This window comes from Tupaia chinensis, unplaced genomic scaffold, assembly GCF_000334495.1.
Source record: "Tupaia chinensis unplaced genomic scaffold, TupChi_1.0 Scaffold000182_1, whole genome shotgun sequence".
NCBI classification, from domain to species: domain Eukaryota; kingdom Metazoa; phylum Chordata; class Mammalia; order Scandentia; family Tupaiidae; genus Tupaia; species Tupaia belangeri.
Genome location: NW_006159657.1, coordinates 1629936 through 1651019, shown reverse-complemented (window position 1 = coordinate 1651019; position 21084 = coordinate 1629936). Strand labels below are relative to the sequence as shown.

General features: G+C 37.1%; 1 protein-coding gene across 3 annotated transcripts in view; it reads right to left on the bottom strand.

Moving 5' to 3' along the window:
• Nucleotides 1–21084, bottom strand: part of ATF7IP2 (activating transcription factor 7 interacting protein 2) — a 72665-nt gene that overhangs the window by 21744 nt on the left and 29837 nt on the right. For all 3 annotated transcript variants that reach the window (XM_006146510.2, XM_006146509.2, XM_006146508.2), the window contains exon 6: nucleotides 17216–17376. In XM_006146510.2, the coding sequence (XP_006146572.1) occupies nucleotides 17216–17376 (161 nt within the window). The remainder of the gene's footprint in view (nucleotides 1–17215; nucleotides 17377–21084) is intronic.

Below are 21084 nucleotides of genomic sequence, written 5' to 3'. Positions count from 1 at the left end.
AATTGCAGAGTGGAAACACCGTTGGAGGTGCCTGTCATCTATTTTTATCTTTCTCATGGAATCAAAGATAAATAAAACAAACAACAAAAAAAATGACACTACTGGAGTCAGCAGGTAGATAGTGGTTAACGGTCTGGACTCTCACATGACTGACTGCAGTTTAAGTCCCAGATCCAGCGGCTTCAAACTCATACTGGACACATGTGTGTGTGTGTCTCAAATCCTGAGAGAATAGAGAAGGGACTGAGTTGTAGTCATCCTCCTTAGGGGGTGATTTCTTGCCTCTGTCTTCCCAGTAAGCGCACATGCCCTATAGCAAATATCTTTCTCTCAAAAACAAAACAAAACATGGGACCAGCAGTTAGCTTAATGGCTATGTCGCTGGACTCCCATGTAGTCGACCACGGTTCGAGTCCGGACCTGGTGGCTTAAACTCATGCTGGGCGCGTTTGCATGCATGCCCAAGATCCTGAGAGGAGAATGGAGGAGAAGGGATTGCAGCGTGACCATCCCCCCTGGGGGGTGATTTCTCGATTTCTGTCTCTCTGTCTTTCTGGTGAGTGAACACGCCCTATAGCAAAAACCTCTACGGAAAAAAAAAAAATGCCAAAAACAAAACAAAGCCACTAGTCTGTATCAATACACTAACAATATCTACCACAAACTCTGCAAACAGAGGCAATAATGATAAATGCTAATTAAAGTTATAAAAATATTTTAAACCAGATCATTTTTGACTACTATTTTGACCAACTCCATACTTATGAGTTTAAAATTTTGTCAGAATCTTGTTAGGAAAACTGTGAGATGACGATTAAATTCATTAAAATGCTAGATGTATTTTCTATGCAGTATAATTATGACATTTTCTTGTATATATCTTATTTTTAGGTTGGTATTTAAGTTTATGATCCATTTTAAACTAATTTCCATATATGGTGTGATGAGCGAAGGTTCACTTCTTCCCTCTAGTAATTCAAGTGATGATGTTTATTGAAAAGAACATCTTTACCCTATTAAATAACTTGGCACTTCTGTATGCCACTGGACTACATGTGTATTTTTTTTAGTCTCCACACTAATCTGCCTATCTCCTTACCAATACTACTGCCTTAATTACCACAGCTTTATAGTAAGTTTTGATCTCAGATGGTATAAGTTTTCTGACTTTGTTCTTTTATCGTAACACTGTTTACATTTGCAAGGTCTTCACATTTTCATATAAGCTTTTAACCTATTTGTTCCATTCTATGAGAAAGGCTGCAGGAATTTTGACTGAAATTGTATTAAACATGTACAATTATTTGGGGTGAAGACATTTTAACAAAAATGAATATTATAATTCATGAACATGATACGTCTCATCATTCTTATAATTTTTCAGTAATACTTTGTTTTTTAGAGAAAGATGTTTGCAACAGGGCATGTATGCTTGCCAGAGAGAAAGACAGACAGAAAGTGAAAAATCACACCCCAGGGGGGATGGCCACACCACTATCCTTCCTCCTCCGTTCTCCTCTTGAGAGTTTTGGCGTGAATGCACTTGCACCTGGGGTGAGCTTTAGCGCCATTACGAGACATGAGCTACCATCGAAGAAATACTTTTGACAGATTAAAAGACATCCATGTTTTCTAAATGGTGGAGTAAACCACAGCAAGTAGGGATGCACTTTCAAGCTTAAAATTGTCAAGTTGGGCTGGCTCTGTGTCACAGCAGTAACACATGAGAGAGGCTGGATCCCACGTGGCCACCACTTTCCCTATTCCTGGCCTGGCCAGCATGAAACATATCAGGCACACATATAAGTGGCCAGGATCCAGTGAGCTGGAGGACTGGAGGAAGGGAATCCCAGCACAATCAGGGCCTGTGGACAGTGCTTTCTTGCATGCTTTCTCTTGCTCACATGCACTCTTATCCGGAATAAAGAAAAAGTAAAATTAAAAAAAACATGTCCTGGGTCTGGGACTTGAACCGTTGTCAACTACGTGGGAGTCCAGCAACATAACCATTACAATATCTGCTGGTCCCAGTATTTTGTATTCTTAAATTGGGCTTTATACATAATTCAGTTTATCCCTAAGGATATCATGTTCTTGAAAAGTATTATAAATTGTACTGATTTTAAATTTCAAATTCCAATTGTTTTTTGCCTGTACACAGAAATACTATAAAAATAGTATGATAGATGTATGTTTATGTGTGCATACATGCTATACACATAGATTATCTTCTGTTTACCCACATATCATTACAAATTCTAGTACTCTACATCTTTTTCACATTTCTGCCAGGTACTACCTCTTGGGTGTCAGGAAAGTTATGCATATTTTTCTATGCAGAAATGTGTCATGACTTTTCTGACAACTCAATATTTTCCTTCGGCCTAAAGAAATTCCTTTAAATTTCTGGTAGTGCAGGCCAATTTTCCCCCTATACTTTAAATTGGATTTCTGGTTTACATATAATCATTATATACCTCTGTGGGTTACAATAAGGTTTTCCAGCATTTCGTTTTTTAGGTTATTGTCATTAGGACATGTGTGCTCACCACAGATAGACAGAAAGAGGCTGAAAGAGCGAAAGTGAGAAATCACTCCCCAGGGGGATGGCCACGCCACAATCCCTTCTCCTCCATTCCTCTCTCGGGATCTTGGGCACATGTGCACACTTGCTTAACATGATTTTCAAGCCTCTGGGTCTGGGACTCAAACTGTGGTCAGCCACATAGAAATCCAGCACCTTAACCACCATGTCACCTATTGGTCCCTATAGTATAGCTTTTTGAAAGCATGTATACAGTGTCTAATAATCAAGTCAGGAATAAATGTATTGTGTTGGGTAATCATTTTCTCCAAACACTCCCCATTCACATCTCCCTGTGCAACTTCTATGGGATCTAGAATTATTCTCTCTGCTTTTAAACTGTTGAGACCTTTAGCTTCTGCTAGAGATAATGGGAGACATACAGCGTTTGTTATTTTTCTTAGTTTATTTCACTTAGCATTAAATCTACTAGGCTCATCCATTTTGTCATGTCAGGGTACTGTTGCTCTTTATGGTCGAGTAGTATTCCATTGAACATATGTGTCATATTTTCTTTATACATTCATCAGTTGTTGGACACTTAGGCTGATTTCCTTGTCTTAAGAGGAATGTCTCTCAAACAGTGATTTCCTGTTCTTTGTGTATATATCTTAAAGTAGGATTACTGGTCAAATAGTACTCCTATTTTTAGATTTAGTTTTTGTTACAGGTTGCATGTGCTCACCGGAGAGACAAAGAGAGAGAGCAAAAGTGAGAAATCACCCCCCCCCAATACACACACACGAAATGGTCATGCTGTAATCCTTTCTCTTCCGTTCTCAAGATTTTGGGCATGCATGTACATACGGCCAGCATAATTTTCAAGCCATGTGGGAATCCAGTGCCTTAACCACCATACTACTTTTCACATAGTGTATTAATTTACATTCTCACCAGTAGTGTGCAAGGGTTCCCATTTCTGTGCAGTCTCACCAACATTTGTTTCCCCTCCAACCCTCTAGTCACAGCCATTCTGACTGGGCTTAGGGGATACTTCATTGTGGGTTTGATCTTCATTTCCCTTGTGACAAAAGAGATTGAACATTTTTTCACATGCTTTTTAGCCATTTATCTTTCTGAGAGGTATCTATTCAGGTTGATTGTCCATTTTCTTGAGTGGATGATTAGACTTTTGAAGGTGAGTTGAGTTCTTTATGTATTCTGGTTATCAATCCCTTATCTGCAATATGCAAATATTTCCTTCCAATCTGTGGCTTGTTTCTTTATTCTGCTTATTGTTTTCTTTGCTGTATAGGTTTTTTGTTTGACACAACCCCAACAGTTTATTTTTGGTGTTGATGTCCATGTTTAAGGAGTCTTATTTAAGAAATCTTTGCCTAATCCAATATCTTGAAGATATTCTCCCATTCTTTCAAGAATTTTCAAAGTTTTGAACTTTATATTTAAGTTTTTAACCCATTTTGTGTTGATTTTTGTAAATGCTAAAAGAGAGGTACATTCTTCTGCACGTGGATGTCTAGTTTTCCTAGCAACATGTATAGGAAATGCTATCTTCATTCAACTGGATTGTCTTGGGATCTTTGTCAAAAATAAATCAGTTGGCTGTATGTTACTAGATTTATATCTGGATTCTCTATTCTATTCCACTGGTTTATGCATTAGTACCAGGCTGTGCCAGTACTATTTTTGTGCCCCTACCAAGCTGCTTTGGTTCATATGGCTGTGCAATGCATCTTTAAGTCAGGTAGTGCAATTTGGCCAACTTTATTCTTTTTCCACAGCATTGCCTGGGTGATGTGGAATCTTCTTTGATTCTGAACTTTTTTACTTTTTTTTTTCTATTTATGTGAAGAATGTCACTGGTATTTTGATAAGAATTGCACTAAATTTAATTCATTTGGGTAGTATTTCCCCTATATTGTAATGTGGGGACACATTTAAGAGAGAGAGTCTGAGGTGTGGGGACATGCGCTGAGCAAACACCACATGCTCTTTTGGGGTTTGGCAGAACCTTGTAACTTGTCTTTCCCTGACCTTGGCTGCAGACAGAGCAAGGGTGGAAATTACTAGGGGCGTTCCAACAGACACATCTGATGGACTTCAAGAAACATCTTGACCCCAATTAGTAAAGTCCAATCCCTGCCCTGCATCTAAAAGGTTCTTTAGACTTCTCTGGGTGTGGTGGTACACTCCTTATGGAGAAGTTCTTTAGCTCCTTCCCCACACCTAACAACTAGTTCTCTGCATTAGAAAGGAAAATGAGATTTACTCTAGATGGGATTACCACCAAGGGATACACCTGGCCCCTGGTATGACTAATCTCTTATAGACTTGTTAACTGCTTCTTATTGTCTGTTACCTGGCAACCAATCCATGAAGTATCAAGAAACATACATGTGTAATGTCTCCTTGTACTATAAATAAAGACATCCAGTTTGTCTGGGCGGGACAAGTTGCTTGGGCTACCTAGGCTCAGGCTGCCTGTGTCCATTTCTACTCTATCCGTTTGTCTCGTTCTTTCCAATTCCCCGGTCCTGGCAAGATGGAGGGCTTTCTCTTTCTTGTCCTCTTTCTCTTCCTCAGCAGCAGCCCTCTGATCATGATTCAGCCAGACCCGAGCCCTGGGGCGGATGCCAACATTGTAAAATACATTTCCACGAGGTACAGAATTTTGAATGGACAATTTTAATCTTTCAATAATTTATAGGTATCTCTCCATATTAATTAAAACCATTTTTTTTATTGCCAGAAGACGTGCAGTTGCCAGAGATAGAGATATATACAGAGAAATTCCACTAATAGTGCAACAGTCACACCACAATCCCTTTTCCTCCATTCTTCCATCCTTTCAAGACTTTGGGCAAGCATGCACGTGCCGTGCCTGGAGTATTTTCCAAGCTGCCAGTGCCAGAACTCAAACTGCAGTTGGCTATATGGGATTCAGCTTTTTACATAGAGCTCTTAACCTCTACACTACAAGGCCAGCTCTCCACACTTCAGTATTTGAGAGATGTTTTCTAGTTTGTGTGGCTTACAGTGAGAAGTCTGAATTATTCTTCTTTCTATTCCTATGTGGTATGTTTTCTCTCTGGCTGCTTAAGATTTTCCTTTATTACTTTCAGCAATCTGGTATATGATTTTGTGTGGTTTTATGTTGCTCCTGCTTGGAGTTTGTTGACTTTTTTGTACATTTACAGGTTTAGTGCTTACATAAGTTATGGAAAAATTTCAAACACAGTATCTTCAAATATTTTTTTCTGTCACCTTAGTGATATGCCATAATTTGTATATTGGACTACCCCATACTGTTCCATGGGTCTCTGATGCTCTATCCCTTTGTTTTTATGATTTTTTTTTCCATCTCCATGCTTTACTTTGAGCATTTTTCATTCCCTTTTCACTGATGTTATTCAATAATTAACTACGGTACTCTGCTGGTAATTCTATCCACTCTACTTTCCATTTCAATTTTTATTTTATTCATTTTTACATGTTCAACTTGGGTATAATGTATCTTCCATTTCTTTTATGTTCACATTGTTTTCTATATTGTTGAACATGAGAAGTATATTTAGGTTTTTTGTTTTGTTTTTAAATTTGGTATAGGTACGTGTACTCGCCAGAGAGAGACAAAGTGAGAAAGCAGCCAACAGTGAGAATGGCCATGCCACAAACCTTTCTCCTCCATTCTCCTCTTGCAATTTTAGGTGCATGCGCACACACACGCACACACACACATGCCCAGCATGCTTTTCAAAGCCCTGGATCTGGGACTTGAAGCATGTAGTCCGCCAAGTGGGTTGCAGTTGCCTTAATCACCATGCCACCAGCTGGCCCAATAACAGCTCTTTTATGTCATCTATTAGGTCCATCAAACATATTATTTGTTGGTTTATCGTTTAATTTTTTGTTAATGGGTCATATATTTTCTCACTCTGTATGCATGGTAATTTTTAATTTGATATAAGAATTTGTAAAATATATCTTATTGGGTGATGGATGCTGTTTCATTCCTTCAAAGTACTGCACTTTGTTCTGGGATACAATTAAATTACTTGGGATTAGTTGGATTCCTTTGAAGCTTGGTTTTAGCGTTTTTGTGTAGATCCCCTGCAGTCTTTAGGACTAATTTAGCCCCTCTAAAGCTATAACCATATGTGGACTTTACTATTGCTCCTTAGTACATGGTCTCTTCATTTTAACCAGGAGAAAAGCAAAATATTCCCAGCCTTTCTTTTAGTCAGTAAAAGTTGTTAGGACTTCTTCATCATTTTTTTTTGAGATGTTTCTGCCTTAGGGTACGTGCACTCATCAGAGAGAGACAGACACAGTGAAAGAGAGAGAAATCACCCTCTGGGGAGATGGCCACACTGCAAGCCTTTTTTCTCTTCTCCAGAGAACTTGGGGATGTACACATGTGCCTGGTGTGATTTGCAAGCTACTGAGTCTGGACTTGAACTGCAGTAAGCCATGTGAGAGTCCAGCGATGTTTCTACTACCCAATCTGTTGATCCCTCCGGACTTCTTTTGGGTTTTTTTTTTTTTTTCTTCTCAGCCTCATGTAGTTTCATCCTTTCCATGCACATATCTGTATTCAGCCAATGATTCAAGAAATCCCCTTTGCTGATCTTCAGAGCACTTTTTGTGCAATTTCTTTTCTTCACTGTTTTGACTCACAAATTCTAACCAGCTCAGATTCTCTGGTTTCTGGTATGAACTAAGCAAGACCACTAGGCTCTGTGGAGGACCAACCAACTCTTTGACCTGGAAATTGCCTCCTGGCAGTAAGCTGGAACTCTTCTCTTACAGATCATAATAAGAGTGAGCTTCCTTTGAACACTGTCTGGACACAATTCTTTTTCTTTAGCCCAATTTTTGAGGTGTATACAGTAAAAGATACTGACTTCTGTAGCCAGGAATGATTTATAGGAAGCAGCAGAAATATTTTCCATATCCACTTTTCATATTGTGAAATCAATTGTTTTCCATGCACATTTTTAAACACAGTTTTTGTTTGTTTTTTTAAGTTTTACTATAGGGCACATGTGCTTGCAAGAGAGAGACAAAGACAGAGAGAGAGGGGGAAAGTGAGAAATCATGCCCTCAAGGGGGATAGCCATGCTGCAACTTATTCATTTTCCTTTTGGGATCTTGAGCATGTATGCACATACACATGCCTGGTGTGATTTTCAAGCTGATAGGTCCAGGACACAAACCATGCAGTTTGTCATATGGGATCCAGTGCCTTACCCTCCATGCCATCTGCTGGCCCATTTAAACACAAATTTATTAATACAATACTTTTTCATATCACATTTAGCAATGAGAGATTCTAACCGCTGCCAATATATCTAATTGAGAAGCAAACATTCAGATCTAAATTTTATTAAGAATATCTGATATCTTATCTACTTTCTGCCTCAAATGAAACTAGCTAAGATTTTTTTATATATTTGTCTTCTACTACAAATAGTTATCATAAATTGAATGGAAGATTTATAGCTATATTTGTTTTGTTGTTAAACTATAAAAAAATTTTAAGTAATTCTTTTCAGATGCTCATTATACTAAAGTCAAAATCCATCCTTTACCAACCTCAAAATTCTTCATTTATATTTATATTTATTTGGGTTGCTGCTATAGTATTTCAAATATGTGATTTATGACTGTAAGAAACTAAAGAGACTTTAAAAAGCAGACAGGATTTATGGCAATCTCACTCTTACTTTGCTTAGGAGGTAAGAACTAAGATTTGGGGCCTGGGCAAATGCTCTAGCCTTTCATATGGAATCCATGGAGGGTTATGCCTTAGGAAACCAGACTGAACAAGAAGTACAAGTCTTACCAAGATTAAAACAAATTATACCATTTCCAGAGTAGATTAGGTGATCAGACCCCACTGTACGTGCTAAGCAAAGGGAAGGATGAAACTATCTATAGTAAGATGCTATTATATGGAACCTGCACAAGTTTTCACAAATTATCAAGCATGCTAACAGATAGAATCAAAGGACTGAAAACAGAAAAACAAAAAAAGCAGACACATAGGTGATCCAAATACTAGAGTTATAAACCAAGGGTATTAAAATAGCTATGGAGGGCTGGCAGGTGGCATGGTGGTTAAGGATGCTAGACTCCCACGTGGCCGACTGCAGTTCAGGTCCTGGATCTGGTGGCTTGCTTTCTTACTTTCTCTCTCTGTCCTTCTCTGGTCTAATTAAAATAAATAAATAAATTAAATTAAATTAAATAATCCTTAAAAAAAAAAATCTATGAGGGGTTGAGTGGTAGCACAGTAGTAATGCAAATGGACCCACATGGCATAGGTCCTGGGTTTGAAATAGGGCCTTCTTGAGCACACCAGGATTTAGGATAAGACTGGGGGGCGGGGAGGGTATGGATCATGACTTGAGGACCCTATCAGAAATGCTAGTCCCTCCATTGGTCTTTCTATGTGCATATCTCTCACTTACGGAAAAATAAACAAACTTGAAAAAATAAAACTGATTAACAGTTTTAAGACTATGGAGAGAAAAATGGAGAATACAGCCGAAACAAAAAGAATATCAATCAGAAAAGTAGAATCTACGAAAAAACAAAACAAAACCTGCCGAACCTATCCTGGTGATGCAGCAGAAGTGCAATAATCTGCAATGTTGGAAGCCATATGGAAGATTGGGGTTTGGTTCCCAGGTAAACTTGTACTTTCCAAGTGCACATGTGCACTCAGGATCCTGGATGACTATGAGGGTAGGGAAATAGGATCACTGTGTGGAATCCTAATAAGGATACTTGTCTTTTCATGAAAAAAAAAAAAAAAAAAAAAGTTAGGAAAGGAAAAAGACTTAAGTGGGTAAAGAAACTTGTAATAAATATATTTGAAAAAAAAAATCTTAAGACAGGCAACTCAAAATTAAAAAACTCTTAGGTTTCATAACCAGCTAACAACATATAAAAATGTGCTTAACTTTCACTATTAGATGAAATACAAATTAAAAATCACAATGTGGGAACCAGCAGATGGCATAGTGGTTGAGGCACTGGACTCCCACATGGTCTGTGGTTTGAGTCCCAGACCCACTGGTTTCAAATTCATGCCGAGCATGTGTGTGTATGTGCCCAAAATCCTAAGGGGAGAATGAAGGAGAAGGGACTGTAGTGTGGCCATCTCTCCTGGGGGGTGATTTCCCACTTTCTGTCTTTCTGTCTCTACAGTGAGTGCATGTGCCCTATAGCAAAAAAATCTCTCTCAAAAAAAAAACAAACAAAAACAAAAAAACCACACTTTGATGCTGTATGCCAGTATAGCTAAAATGAAAGAGATAGACAATTTAAGTGGTGGCAAGGCTATACAGTAACAAAATTTCATGTACTTACTGTGTGAGTATAATTTTGTGTAACTTTTTTATAAATTGATTGGTACTATCTATCAAATCTGAATATACATATACTCTGTACCTAGCAATTCCAGGCATATGTCCAAAAGAAGTGTATATAAATATATATATGTATATTCACCAAAAGAATATAAAAGAATATTCATAATAACACTATGTACAATTGTCCCAACTTATAAAACACCCAAATATCCACGAACTGAATGTATTAATTGTGGCATATTCATATGATGGACATTTTACAGCAATGAGAATGAATCTACTATTGCTGCTAAGCAAAAGCATACATAGGTCTCAAGTAGGAAATTCCTTTATTTTATTTATTTATTTTTAAGGTTTTTGCTACAGCACACCTGTGCCTTCTGAAGAGAGACAGAGAAAGAAAGTAAGAAAGCACCCCAAGGGGAGGATGGTCAGATTGTGATCCCTTTTCTTCCATTTTCCTCCTGGGACTTTGGGCACACACACACATGTTCCCAGAATGATTTTCAAGCCACCAGGTCCAGGATTAGAACCATGGCTGGCAAGTGGGAATCCAGTGCCTTAACCACCACACCACCTGCTGCCCTCAACAAGTTCCTTCTTTATCAAGTATGTTTTCTGATCAGTAAGCCATGAAAACTGCTGCTTCTACAGCTCAGTTGTTAACACCTTTCCCATTTTCTTCACATTCTAAAAAGAAAAATTCTTAAACTTCTAAATACAACCTTTACTGCAGACACATAAAGTTAGTAGTTACACTAATTCTTTCAATACTCAGGACATCAGAAAAAACAATGGTAAAACTTCCTGGCGGGGCCAGCAGGTGGCGTGGTGGTTAGGGGTGCTGGACTCCCAAATGGCCTACCACGGTTTGAGTTTTGGACCTGGTGGCTTGCTTTCTCACTTTCCGTCTCCCTCTCTGGTCAAATTTAAATAAATAAATAAATAAATAAATAAATAAATAATATTTTAAAACAAACAAACAAATGAATAAATACTTCCTGGCTTTCTCTAGAGCCAGAACGATAATAGGCTGAACATGACAATTCTTTTATTCTTCATTCCCAAGGGGTTTTATTTCATAAACTTTCTTTAAAATGTTAAATAAATATATTTGCACAAAAATACATAAACTGATATTTACAATAGAATAGTTATGATGGGGCCCTCACACTCAAATAACTAGAAAAACTATATTAAAATTTTCTTTTAGGGCCAGCAGGTGGCATGGGGGTTGAAGCACCAGATTCCCACATGGTTGACTGTAGTTTGAGTCCTAGATCTGGTGGCTTGCTTTCTCACTTTCTCACTCAGTAAATTAAATAATAATAATAAATAAAAATTAAACAAATAATTCTTTTAAACAATTTATTTTAAGTAGAGAAAAAAATATTGGGATACATTAAAAACCTGTGGTGGTTCAGAATTTATCCTGAACAGAACTAAAAAGGAAATAAAGAAGTTCTTTAAGCAGGTAAAAAATTATTTCAGATGAAAATACAGCAAAGAAATGAAAAGCAACAGGAAAGGTATATATGTGGTTAACTCTAAATGAATAATGACTACATAGAACAGTGATAATTTCATCTTACAGGATTAAAAAAAAATGTAAAATTGGGCTAGCCCCATAGCACGGTGGTAAGTGCTGTGTGGAGAAAATTGTCCTCCATGGCCTAGAATGGTTCAAATCTCAGCCTTGGAACTTAAAAACACACCAGGTGTATGTCCAAAATCTGGATAAAATATAAAAACAGAGGAAAAATAATTGTAGCATGACCATGAACCACTGGGGTTGCTTTCTTCTCTCTCTCTCTCTCTCTTTTGTGAGCACATGTCCCCTAACCATCTGGTTAGGGCAATTAAAAAAAAAAAAACAAAATTAAAATGCATGAAAACACAAAAGATAGGGGTACTGGTAAGCAGAATTAAAGTGTTCTATGGCCAAGCATTATCTATGGAATGGTAAAAGTGATACTCTTTACTATCAGGCTCTTTAATGAGTCAAGAATTCATATCGTGATATTTAGAACTTTTTAAAAGAAATAGTGAAAAAATATTATTTATATAATAAATAAAGTCATATGAAATGGGGAAAATTAATCTAGAAGGCTAAAATAAAGGGAAACAGATAAACACAGATGGGGTAAAGAACAAACAGATGGGACAAACAGAAAGATAGTAATCATACTGTAATTATAAAGTAACTTACATCAATAAGATTACATTAAACACAAATAATACAAATTTTCTGATTAGAAGATAATTATTTTGGATTTTTAATCCAATTTGAACTCGATGTTTCATTTAATAAATAATACTGAAGCTAGCACCCATGTAGGTAACATTCAGGTAAATAAATTTTACATTATCAGCACTTCAGAACTCCATGTACCTCTATTCTACATCATATAATTAAATGTGTGTACACACACACACGTATATGTGTATGTATATGTATATATGTATGTTTGTGTATAAATACATATAAAACTTCCCACATAAATAGCATTTGTGATACTAATCTCCTTGTTATACTCTTCAGATTTACCATCTGGTTAGGGGTCCTTAATATAGTTTGATTTTTAGCTATTTTTTTCATTCCATCCATTTAAATGGAATCATACTATTTCTTTATGTCTACTTTTCAAAGATGCTTTGTGGGATTAATTCAGAGTGCTGTATATGACTACAATTCCTTCATTTTCCTTAATGTGTAGCATTCCACTGTATAAATTTACACTAATTTGTTTTTCTTTCCAACGGTAGATGAACAATTTCTTTTCAGTTTTTGGTAACTATGGAAATATCCACATATCATACTGCACACACGTATATGTCTCGTCAAGGATATATCAAGGGATGAGATTGCTAGGTCAAAGGACATTCAGATCCTCAGTTTCTAAATAATGTTAAATTTTTCCTAGACTATTAAACCAACTTTTCCATCCAACTACAAAATATTAAAAACAATTCCCATTATTTCAAAACCTCGTGAATACATGGTACTGTAAGATTGTTAAATGTTTGACTTTTTCCTTACGTGATATGAAATGGTATCTCATAGTGGTTTTAACTGGCATTTCCCTGACTACTAATGAATGAACCTTTCCAGTGTTTATTGCTCATTTGGAATTCTTCTTTTGTAAGGTGACATACAAGTCTTTTGCCCATTATTCTTTTGTTTTATCTGGCTTTTATTTATTGATTTGCTTAAGTCCTTCATATATATACTCTGTGTACTAGTCTTCAATGGGTTACATATGCTGAGAGTTATCCCACTCCATAGCCTGTCTTCTCACTATTTTTACAGTGACTTTCGGAAAAAGATGTTTCTAATTTACCATAGTAAAATTGATTTAGTTTTTCATGGCAAAGGCATTTGTGTCTTAAGACACAAGTTCAAAAGAGATTCTACATTTCCTGTCCAAGTTCAAAAGAGGGTCTATGTTCTAGAAGTTTTATAATTTTCCGTTAGATACTTAGTTCCTTAATCCACATGAGAATTTTTTTGTATGATTTCATGTAGGAGTCTAATTTCATATTTTCTCCAACACAAATATCAAAGTTAATGGCAAATGTATATCAGGAAAAAATTCCACATGGATTTCAAAGTTTTTGCACCAAAATATACTTGTATTTTTATTCCATTTTTCCATCAACTTTTTTTTTTTTTTTTAAGAGAGAGATATTTTTGCTATAGGGCATGCGTGCTCACCAGAGAGACAGACAGAAAGCAAGAAATCACCCCAAGGGAGGACGGACATGCTGTAATCCCTTCTCCTCCATTCTCTTGGGATTCTGGGCACACGTGCACACATGCCCAGCATGAGTTTAAGCCATCGGGTTTGAGACTCGAACTGCAGTAGACTACATGGGAGTCCAGCAACGTAACCATTATGCCATCTGTTGGTTCCCAACCACCAACTTTTTTTAATTGCCAGAAGGCACAAATGCTCCCCCCCCCAAAAAAGAGAGAGAAAGCACGTGAACGAGCATTCCTCCAATGGGGTGTGATCATTTTGCAATCCCTTCTCCACTTTTCTGTCAAATTGGGAATGCCAGGCATTCACAGGTACCTGGCATTTCTCAAGCCACAGGGGTTGGGATTCAAACTGCAGTTGGCCAAGTTGGATCCAGCTCCCTCAATCACTAGGCCATGGGTCCAATCCTACAAACTTTTTAAAGTACCTTCATGGGTTTTTGGACTCTTTACTCTATTATACTAATCTATTTTTGTCTAGCACTTTAATATCGCATTTTTCTAATTGCTGTAGCTTGTAATGACATCTGATGGCAAATTCCTTCCATTTTGTTTCTCTCTATAAAGGGTATCTTATACTCTTAAACCACTGTATTTACATATATGCTTTAGAATCAAAGAAGCTTATTAGTTCCATAAAATTATTTACTGGAATATTAACTGAAATTATACACTATAAAATTCACTTGAACAAAAGTGAAAACATCTTACAATTCTTTGTCTTAATCATAAACATACTACATCTTTCCACTTAATTATTTAACTCTCTGAATAATGTTTTGTCATTCTCTTTAGTTATTATATATCTTGTTAAATGTATTCCTAGGTATGAGGTATATTTGGTCTGTTGAAATGATTTTGTATCTTTTCAAAAATTTCATTTCCTAATTGTTCATATCTGGTATATAAGAATACAACTGATTACTTATATATGAGTTCAGTAATCTAGTATAACCCATTAGTCCTAATAATTTATTAGTGGGTTCCTCTGGATTTCCTATAAATACAACCAAATGTAAGAATGTTAATAATATTTTTCTTTGTTTATTAACCTTTTTTTTCTTTTGCAGTCTTTAAGCTATTTAAACTAGTTATTGGGTCATCAAGAAAGTCATGACACATGTTTTGCATAGGAAAATATAGGAAAGTACGTCATGACTTTCCCAACAACCTAATAAAACATCCAGTGTGCTTAATATAAAGTAGTGACAGCAAGCATCTTTCTCCTAATTTTGTATCTCAAAGAACATCTGCCATGTTTCACATCAGAAACAAACTCAACTTTCATAGATTGTTAAACTTGTTTACTAGTATATGGTTTATCATATCTGTATCTATATTATGTGTTACAGCGGGCTGTGTTTTCACTTCTGTAAAATTTTTAAATTGATTTTAGTTTCAGGGTTATGTTATCCTCACAAAATGAACTGAAGAATGCTCCCTCTTTTCCTATTCTTTGTTAGAATTTGTTTAAAGCTGGTGTTGTTTCTTAAATGTTTAATAAAACTCACCACTGAAGCCATCGAGACCAAGTTACACATTTGTTACACCTATTCACGCATGTGTTCTCATTGGCTGAGAGTGCTGCCTCAAATCACAGGTCTTCTTTCAGTATAGAATCTAAGGTGGATCATATCATAGATATAAGCCACTGCTAAACTCGACATATTTGTTTATATAAAGTGCTATTTTAATGGTGTCTTCACTTTTTCACTTCCAACACTAGCACTTATTTCATTATCACTTCACAAGTTACAGCACATACATCAACAAACAGTAATGAAGACTCACTGAAATGTGCCTCACCTTCACCACTTAAAATGCCTTCTGTGTAACAGCTTCCTGGCTCAAAACTAAAATGTGGGCCTCAATTATCATGGAACATTAAGGTACCTTCTAAAGAGTCAAACTGCATGCTAAATCCTCAAATACCAAAAATCTAGTGTCAATGCTTAGATCCATAATGTTTTTCCTTCATCTTGTAGCATCCTTGTGTGTCCATAGTTACTTGAGAGAAAAGGTATTATTCTTTAGAAAACTCAATTAACTCAATTTGGTCATATATTTTCCTTTTATTTTGAGAGTTTTTTTGTCATAGGGCGCGTGCGCTTGCCAGAGAGAGACAAAGAGACAGAAAGCGAGAAATCACCCCCCAGGGGGGATGGCCACGCCGCAATCCCTTCTCCTCCATTCTCCTCTCAGGATCTTGGGCATGCACGCACATGCGCCCGGCATGGGTTTTAAGCCACCGGGTCCGGGACACGAACCGTGGTCGACCATGTGGGAGTCCAGGGACATAGCCATTACGCTAACTGCTGGTCCCGATATTTTCCCCTTTTTTAAAAACTAGATACACAGATCAGCCCTGTGACTTAGTAGTTAAGGGAGTTGGATAATATTGATACATGGTTAACTGTCAAGGTTGTGGTATGAATCCTGGACCTTGTAGCTTGAAAAAATACACTGGGCATGTGTGCATGTAATGGTATGAAAAAATGGAAAAGAAAGGACTGCAGTGTGATCATGCCCCATTGGGAAGTGTTTTCCATCTCCCATTTCCTCCAGTGAATGCCTGTGCCCTCTAGCAAAAGTTAAAAATTAAATAAAATAAAAAATGAAAAAATGAGGTATAATTAAATGTATAGAAGGGAAATTTTAAAGTAAAACTTAAGGAATGAATGTAAAGATTAACATTTTAAAGCTCCATGACTGCTGAGAATTATCAGTGATAAGAAAAAAATTCATTAATATTACCACTCCACCCACCATCTTGACATCAATCCAAGTAAAACTGTTAATCAGTTTCTTTGTTAAACTGAACTATTTTTCCCCTTGCCAGTCCCAAATCTTTTAGGACTAGATTGTTGATTATATTTCTCAGATGTTTCATGACTCTTGTTAGACAAATAAGAACCTCTTCACACTAATTTGAAATGATCATGATACTACTTTTAACATGCAGGGAACTAATATAGGGTACACTTTTCTCAGTCTTAGCATGTACTCTTCTGTGTAATAACCATTGTTTCATAGGGCCTTGATTTTTCCATGTCTAGAATTGAAAACTGCTGGAATAATCCAATGGATCACTCCAATCACTATACCTAGATGGGAAGCATCACATAAGAACTCTGATAACTGGAGCCAGCAGGTGGCATGGTAGTTAAGGTACTGAACTCCCACATGGTCAACCACAGTTCGAGTCCCCGACCTAGTGGTTTGCGTTCTCATCTTCTACCTCCTTTCTCTTTGTCTCTCTGGTCAAATTAAAAAATAATAATAAATAAAATTAAATAAATAATTCTTAAAAAAAAAAAAGAAAACAACAACTCTGATAACCTAACCAACTTAAAATTTTAGTACTAGTAAAATTGGCAATGACAAAAGCTTTAGAAAACCAATTCCAGTCCTTCAAATGGACCAAAATAGTATTTATGAAACTTTAAGCTATTTTATGCTTGAGAAAGGGGTATATGTTAACAAGCACATATTTATATAAATAAACGTATGCATTTTTGTAAAAATGCCTACCTTTTAGAAATAGACTCATCACAACCTAGTGGCAAGTTATTCTTTTCATGTGTTTTTAAAGAAGGGTCAGAAGGTTCACAGTTCATAGAAGTCACTCTTTCATCTGGACTATAAACTGACTTTCGATTTTTATCCAAATTCGTGGTCTCTAAATTTTTAACCTGTTAAATGGGCAAGGAAAAATTAGATCAGGGAAAGGTTGCCAATTGTTGTCTTCTACACAAAAGTAACAAAAATATTCTCAAAATATTCTCGCATACGTATGATAAAACATTATTAAATTATATGCATTTCAATGTTTGCCATGGCTGTGGCTTGAATCCTGGGCCTCGTGGCTTGATTTCTCTGTCAAAATTAATTTTCTAAAATTTCAAAGAAATAACAAGAGTGGTATAAATAATAAACTTCCTAGCTTGGATTGTAAGAAGGAAAAAATCAAAGACATAGATATGTAAACAACATTTTATTTCTATTAGACTCATGTTTTAGGAACTAATAAAATAATATTTATTTAGATTCCAACAAGGAAACTTTTTACTTTTGTTATTGCTAATAAAGACTAGAAATAGAGGCCAGGCAATAGTGCAAGAGTAACACAACTGAACTACACTGGAAAAGTTCCAGGTTCAAATTTCAGTCCTCTCTTGAGTACTCTGGGCTCATGTGTGTTCGGGATTTGGGGCACCTGTTTTTTCTTTCTCTGACACTTATGAAAGAAATAAGACAAAACAGAACAAAAGACCTATGGGCCAAAATGTGGTGTGGTGATTAAGGTTGTTGAATCCCATATAGCTAATTGTGTGGTTTGAATCCCAGGTCTGTTGGATCTAGAAACATGCCAGTTTGTGAGTGCATGCATACCAAAAATGCCAAAAGGAGAAAGAAATGGAGAAAAGGGGATTGAAGTACGACCATGCCCCATGGGGAGGTGCTTTCTCATTTTCTCTCTGTTTCTCTCTGGCAAGTACATATGACTTTTAAAATAAATTTAAAAGGGGACCAGCAGTTAGAGTAATGGCTATGTCCCTAGACTCCCATGTAGCCGCCCACAGTTCGAGTCCCAAACCTGGTGGCTTAAACTCAGGCTGGGCGTGTGTGCGTGTGTGCCCAAGATCCTGAGAGGAGAATGGAGGAGATGGGATTGTGGCATGGTCATCCCCTCGGGGGGGGGGTGATTTTTCGCTTTCTAGCTCTCTAGTCTCTATCTCTCTGTCTTTCTGGCGAGCACATGTGCCCTATAGCAAAAACCTCTCTAAATAAATAAATAAATAAATTAATTAATTAATTTAATTAAATTAAAAAGAAAAGACCAAAAATGAATCAGATTGCTAACTTACTCTTTGAGTAAGTGAGTTTGTTAAAAAGCTTGGAGTTCAAACATTTAGCTCAAGGTTTAGTTGAAAACTTGTAGCATTTAAAATATGTGTAAATATTAATCAATTTAAAAGGATTAATGATTGCCGAAATAGTTGAAACTTTTAGTTCAAGCTTTGGTTGAGAACTTGTAGCATAAAAAAAATATATAAATATTAATCAACTCAATAGGATCAACTGATTGTCCAAATAATTTGCCCAGATAATAGACTTTTCTAAGGGAACAACATCGATAATAATGCTAATAAACAATGGCAGAATTCTGGAATGTTATTATATTAAGTGAACATAATTTATATGCAGAAATAGGTTTAAACAACAATGGAAAGGAATAGCAAAAAATATTTAGTATCTTTTCAGTTCCAGGGAAAGGTATTATAGACTTACTTCAACTTGCTCCTCTCCCTAATTATACCATTTCAAACCCTGGAAATAATTCAATAGATAATCATAAAACAACTCTGGGGGCCAGCAGATGGTGAAGTGGCTATATCACTTGACTCCCACATGGTCTACCGTGGTTCAAGTCTCAGACTCAGTAGCTTGAAACTCATGCTAGACACATGTGCATGCCTAAGATACTGGTAGGAGAATGAAGGAGAAGGCATTGCAATGTGGCCATATCCCCTGGGGGGTGATTTCTGGCTTTCCCTTTCACTGACTCTCTCTGTCTCCCCCACCCCAACCATGAGCACATATGCCTTAAGGCCAAAATCTCTAAAAATAAACAATTCACAAGGTGTGTAGGACAAAGACAGACGGGCTGGGGACTTTATGGTTGAAGAGTTAAGACCACAATGAGTGCTGTGTTTTCCTTTTATTCTCCACTTATCCTGCATTGTGTTAAATAACAATTACAGGAGGCCACTGTTCAGCACTTAGCTTGTTCCCTGGGTTAAAAAGACCAGACCAAAATGGAGTCACTCATGCTAAAATGCTACATCAAACTGAAACTTCAAGGAAGATGACAGATGCCAAAATAGACCAATTTTTCCTGAAAATGGGAGATTCCTTTCTACTAAGTCAGCATTGTAAGGAAATAAAATTTATGTACATCTTATTGCTTTTTAAGGAATCTGTACCTAAAGTAACTCAAGATGCTACCTAGACTCCATGGATTTTCTAAGAATAGCCTTACTGCCCAATATACTCCTCCTTTACCTTTTATCAATTACATCTACTAGTTATAACCTTTAAAGTGTTTCAGATATAATAATATGACAGATTCACTATATCCACAGATTGATTTAGGGTAAGCAGAGACTCCAGGTGACCATGAGGACACCTTACTCTTTTTATTATAGAATTTAGCCAATCACTGCTGTAAAATCATTGCTACTCTCCCCTCCTATTCACTACCTTTACCTTTAAAATCATTCTAAAAATTGTAAGACCTTGGCCCATGTTTCTCAAGGCAATTTGGATACTGTGGTATCCAAGTGACCATCCTAACCCTGCCCCAAATAAACTTCTTTACTTACTTCGCCTTAGTTTTCCTATTAAGTTGACAATTGGGTGCCAAGACAGTCAGGGACCCATTTCTCACCCCAAACCTGTGGCAGTGGTAGCTAACCAACCACCACTCTATCCTTCAAAATCCAACAGGCCAATTAACAACAGCTGCAGTATCATCTGAATCCCAACTTGACACGTTGGGCAGTGGTATCCTGATCAGCTGCATTAGCAGACCAGCCTGGGACCAGTCCCAGGAACTCCACATTTGAATGGCAGTGAATTGTCCCATATATGTGACAGAGATAGGGCCTGGACTATTGAAGCATCAGCAGTACTCCTGCTCCACACCTGAGGCATTGGCAGGCCCAGTCCACTGTAGTGGCTGTTACCACAGGCCAACATCTGAACTTCCAACCAAACAGCACAGGGACTGAGGCAGCACATATAGAGACTATCTAGGAGACCCAGTGAAGCCAAAAGAATAAAGCCAACCTGAATAGCACTGCAAAAGCTCTGGAAAGTAAACTGTAACTGAAATTTAAACTTCAGCTTATGAAAGGGAGGCCAGGACCTAAGCACTAAACCTAAAAAGGGTAACTGCCTACTGAGAGAGAGACATATGCCTTATCAAAGAGCCCTCTTTGTGAGAATACCATGACCTTTTTGACCTTTTCAAGGCACTAGCAAAGGTTGTTCAAAAGTTTTCAGAACTTTTCTAGTCTACAACAAGGTACCAATCTAGGATCAAATGTGGTTTCCTGAAGCCAATCAAACAAATTAACTCAAACTGTGCAGCTTTAAACAACAGAAATGTACTCTATCACAGTCTATAGGTCAGAAGTTTTAAATCAGTTTTGGGACCAGCAGTTAGCGTAATGGCTATGTCACTGGACTCCCATGTATTTGACTGCGGTTTGAGTCCCGGACGCGGTGGCTTAAACACGCCGGGCGCATGTGTGTGCGTGCCCAAGATCCCGAGAGGAGAATGGAGGAGAAGGGATTGTGGCATGGCCAATCCCCCTGGGGGGTGATTTCTTCTT